The following is a 4,665-nucleotide window of genomic DNA, read 5'->3' as shown; positions in this document are numbered from 1 at the left end:
TTTTTTTTTACTTTAAACCGCATAAACACATTTCATTACACCAAATACACAAAATAATGTTCTTTTTAGCAGCATCATATGACCCCTTTAATGTTAGGTGGGATTAATCGCGATTAATCTCAGAAAAAATGTGCGATTAATTAGTTATTTTTTTAAATCGATTGACAGCACTAATATATATATATTTATATGTGTGTGTGTGTGTGTTTCATATGGTTAATAGTTGTTCGTCTTTCCTCTGTCTTTCAGGCTCTTTATGGAATCTGAAGAGCGGTCGGTCTTCAGCACAGCAGTCTCAGACGTTGACAGCGCTGGCCACCACTCTCTCACACAGCCTCAGTCTGGACGCGGGAGAGCTCATCCCAGAGCTGTGGCGTGCAGGGTCTGCCTGTCTGTCCAAAGAGACCACATCTGCAGCGGAGTCAGATCATACAGACGAACGGCCCGCAGGTCACGAGGCTGAAGAGATGGAGGACGTGAGAGATGAGAAGATGAGTGGAGGAAAGCCTAATGGACAAATGTCAAAAACAAAAAATGACATCTCAGATCTGTTGCCTGTAAGTTAAAAGCTATTGTTTTAAGTGGAAAAAATGTTTGCACATTTTAGAACATTTTAAATTAAGTTTTAAAGACAGTGAAAATTCTGTGATCATTTACTCACTCTCGTGTCGTTGCAGAACAAAGTCTGTCATTTAGGTTTGAAAAAACATGATGATGATTAAACTATAATATTTTTGGGTGCTTTATCTAAAAACATTAACAACAAAAAATGAGCCACTTATTATTAGGGCTGGTAAGCGATTACAATTTTTAATCTAATTAATTACATGATGTGTCGATTAATTAATCTAATTAATCTCAAATAAATCGCAAATCAAATTTGGCTGAGAAATTAATCCCAAAAGATAATTTTAAGTCATTGTTGTGTAAAGCGTTAAACAGACATTACAAAAAGTAGTTTCAGCAAGAAATATTTTGTTTGATAAATTTTATTACATATACTCTTTTGGACCATGAGGGTGAGTAAATGATGAAGCAATTGTTTGCTAACTGCTTCTGTTAGCTTTTAATATATGGTTTTATTCTGATTAAAGCTTTAATACAGTTCGGCAACCGCACGCGCATCCATGTATAACGCTTCTCATAACTATAGTATGTGAAAATAAGTGTATTCACTGAGCTGATGATCTGAATGAGAGAGAGAGCGAGAGAGAGATGCAGAGCGTGTGCAGAGCAGGGCGAGAAATTTTTACGTGCCCCTCTAGTTTTCTCTTCCTCTTCTCTAAAGCATCGCAGCATGGCCTCGCCCCCTTTGCTGCGTGTTCCCGGAAGCGGGGTTTATGTAATATTCTGGGTTCTTGACGTAACGGACCTGGGAAGTAACTCGTTGTAGTCCCTTACCAGTCGTTTTTGTAGGCATTAAACTGCCAGAATTTTAAAAGACGATATCTCCGTTTGCATTGAACTTTCAGCTTCGTAACTTTGCAGATATTGTTTATGCTCCTTTGATTCGTTCAAATGGCTGATTCATTCAGGAGTGAAGTAAATGGTTCTTTATGAATGGTCCATTGAATCATTAGCTTGTTCGACTTGAAGCGGATCATCACCATCAGACCGATTGGTGTGTGCAAGAGCTGTAGCTGTGTTGCTCGGAGACAAACAGTTCTGCTTTGTCTTTATATTTTCGTTGGCAAAATTGAGCAAAACGGACAACATTGTGTCTAAAATAACACAATATTAACTTCTTACTTCCTGAACTGTTGTATAAGATCAGTTTCACATTTGCACTCGTGTGATATTGCACTTAGCCTATTGCTCGTGTGATAGGCCTATTGCTTAACTATATGATGTAAATATGAGACAAAAACTCAAACGGGGCATTTTTGCCCCATATCTTGAAATGTAGGGACATTCTAACTACGTTCTCTAGGCTGATTCATTCAGGAGTGAAGTAAATGGTTCTTTATGAATGGTCCATTGAATCAATAGACTTGTTCGACTTGAAGCGGATCATCACCATCAGATCGATCAGTGTGTGACATCAAAGTACCGCGAGAGCCATAGCAGATGACTCCTTATGCTTTTTAATCGCTCTCGCGGTACTTTTGATGTCACACACCAATCGGTCTGTGCAGCGCCGCTTCAAATCCAGCGAGCCTAATGGTTCACCCAATTCGTTAAAAACGTGGATTAAGAAATGAAATGCCGCTATGTGTTGCTCGGAGACAAACAGTTCTGCTTTGTCTTTATATTTTCGTTGGCAAAATTGAGCAAAACGGACAACATTGTGTCTAAAATCACAATATTAACTTCTTACTTACTGAACTGTTGTATAAGATCAGTATCACATTTGCACTCGTGTGATATTGCTTAACTATATGATGTAAATATGAGAAAAAAACCCCAAACAGGGGCCTTTTTGCCCCATATCTTGAATTTTAGGGACATTCTAACTACGTTCTCTAGGCTCCATCACACTGAGTTGTTGCCCTGCCTCATATTTGTCATCAATCAACTGTATGAAAATGGCAGATGACCCACGTAGGTCTGGGGCGATGCAAGTGCGTTAAATGCGTTGATAATTTTAATGTGTTATTTTTCAGCGTAATTAATGAATCTAATTAACGCGTTAAATTACCAGCCCTAATTATTATGGTAAGTTATTGTGTGTATGGAGATCATAGATGCATCTTAAAGACCGTCTCCACTATGCTACTTGACATGAAGGCTATGGCGTACCTCCTGCACTCTTTCTTTCCCCTTCAAACTATGTCAACCCAAGTGATGGCACATCTGTCCCTCAGAGCCAGATGGTTCTCACTCTCTCTAAACACAGAGTGGCTGTCCCCACTTACATATGAGTGTGCAGGGCTGCTGTAACCTCTCTGAGCTTCTGTCTAACCAACCCATAGGGTGTCCTGAATGTTGTCCTCTTTGAAAGTTCGGGGTGAAATTTGATCCAGAGCCTCAAATTTGTGGCCCAGTTTACATCTGGAACCTAAGCAAACCATGTTTAAAATCTCTGTGTTGTTGTGAATGCTCTTAATAATTTCGTTTTCTGTTTCCTCAAGTCAGTTATCAGTATTCAGTTAAAGTATCAGTTCAACCATCACTGTATGTGTACAAATGACCCAAACAATTACTTCTGGGTTTTAAGAGAGACAGACTGGAGTTGCGAGAGGCCAAAGCACTGCTGTCAGCACAGCAGACATCGCTGGAAATCATCGTCAACATGTGCTGTTCTGATGGTGAGTGAGTGTGTGTGTGTGTGTGTGTGTGTGTGTGTGTGTTTATAGGCGAGCAGGGAAGACAAAACTGTTATAGACAATCCTCAGGATTTTCCTGCTAATGTGCGAAATTAGAGGAATGATTTCTGTGTTTGTGTCAGAGAAGATGAGACCGAGATAATGTGATAAGATAGTGACTGTGTGTTTGTGTGTGTGTGTGTGTGTGTGTTTGTCTGTAGAGCCCTCAGATGATGAGTGGGAGGGGATGTCCAGCAGCGATGAGAGCGAGATGTGTGCTGATGGGATGTCAGACACTAATTCCGGTTTGTTCTCTCCTCTCTGTCTGTCTGCTGAACTTCATACAATCCTGCTCAACCACAACATACCTCAACAGGTAACACACATTATTACATAGTCAGCATAACATACAGTGCCACAGATATTAATTTTATTCTGATGTTACAGACCCTTCTGGTTCAGTGGGGAGAACACAATTCTCACATGCTGTACTCCAGGTCACTTTGGGATCTTTGTAAAACAGTCTAAAATGGGAGTGTTATGGGCATATTTTGGCAGTTAAATGAGGACAGTGGTTAGGCCTTGTGAAGGATTTGCCTTGTGTTTGCAGATAGAGAGGACACTGAAATAGTCCATGACAAAAATGTGCTTGCTGATGAAATAATCTTGAGTTAGGAGACTACCGTTCAGAAATCTGGGGTCAGTTTTTTCCTAAAGAAACTCATACTTTCATTTAGCAAGGGCACATCAAATTAATCAAAAGTGACAGTAAAAATGTTAGAATGTTCCAGTTACATTGTTAAAGTTTACAATGTTACAGAAGATTCTTATTTCAAATAAATGCTGTTGTTTTGAACTTTTCAGAACAATTCATCAAAGAATTCTGCAAATCGTGCAAAAGTGCATCATGGTTTCCACAAAAATATTAACCTGCACACCTGTGTGTGTGTTTTGAAAGCATTATTTTACCAAAGGGAAGCACATGCATTGTGATATAATGACAGCGTTAACATTAGGGATGCACCGATACCACTTTTTCCAGTACTCGCCCGATACCGATACTTTTATTTTTTTGTACTTGCCGATACCGAGTACCGATACCAATATTTTTATTGCATTTGTAAATTTTTTTAAAATTGGGTACAGAAACCAAAAGAGTATGTATAATGTTAGTTGGTTAACTTCATTTATCAAATAGATACAGTCAAACCAAAATTTATTCAGACACCTTCAACATTTCTCACATTATCACAGTTTATTCGCTATTTAGAAAATGGTAATAAAATATAACAAGAACTCAAAGTTAAACTGTCAGAACAAATTCTTCTTGATAATGTCAGATAACTTTGATAGAAAGGTATGTAATAGATTACAATCAACCAAAAATTAGACAGCTGTTAGTATGACAGTATTTACACAA

At 38.6% G+C, this 4,665-nt stretch overlaps 1 protein-coding gene across 1 annotated transcript in view; it reads left to right on the top strand.

The window, feature by feature from the left end:
• Window positions 1-4,665, top strand: part of LOC107696712 (HEAT repeat-containing protein 3-like) — a 43,265-nt gene that overhangs the window by 19,353 nt on the left and 19,247 nt on the right. Inside the window, exons 7-9 of the mRNA XM_016497189.1 lie at window positions 250-557; window positions 3,158-3,248; window positions 3,467-3,621. Coding sequence (XP_016352675.1) covers window positions 250-557; window positions 3,158-3,248; window positions 3,467-3,621 — 554 coding nt within the window. The remainder of the gene's footprint in view (window positions 1-249; window positions 558-3,157; window positions 3,249-3,466; window positions 3,622-4,665) is intronic.

Source organism: Sinocyclocheilus anshuiensis, unplaced genomic scaffold (genome assembly GCF_001515605.1).
Source record: "Sinocyclocheilus anshuiensis isolate Anshui unplaced genomic scaffold, SAMN03320099.WGS_v1.1 scaffold354, whole genome shotgun sequence".
Lineage (NCBI taxonomy): Eukaryota > Metazoa > Chordata > Actinopteri > Cypriniformes > Cyprinidae > Sinocyclocheilus > Sinocyclocheilus anshuiensis.
Note: the sequence above shows the minus strand (reverse complement) of the source record. Positions and strands in the feature narration are given on the sequence as shown.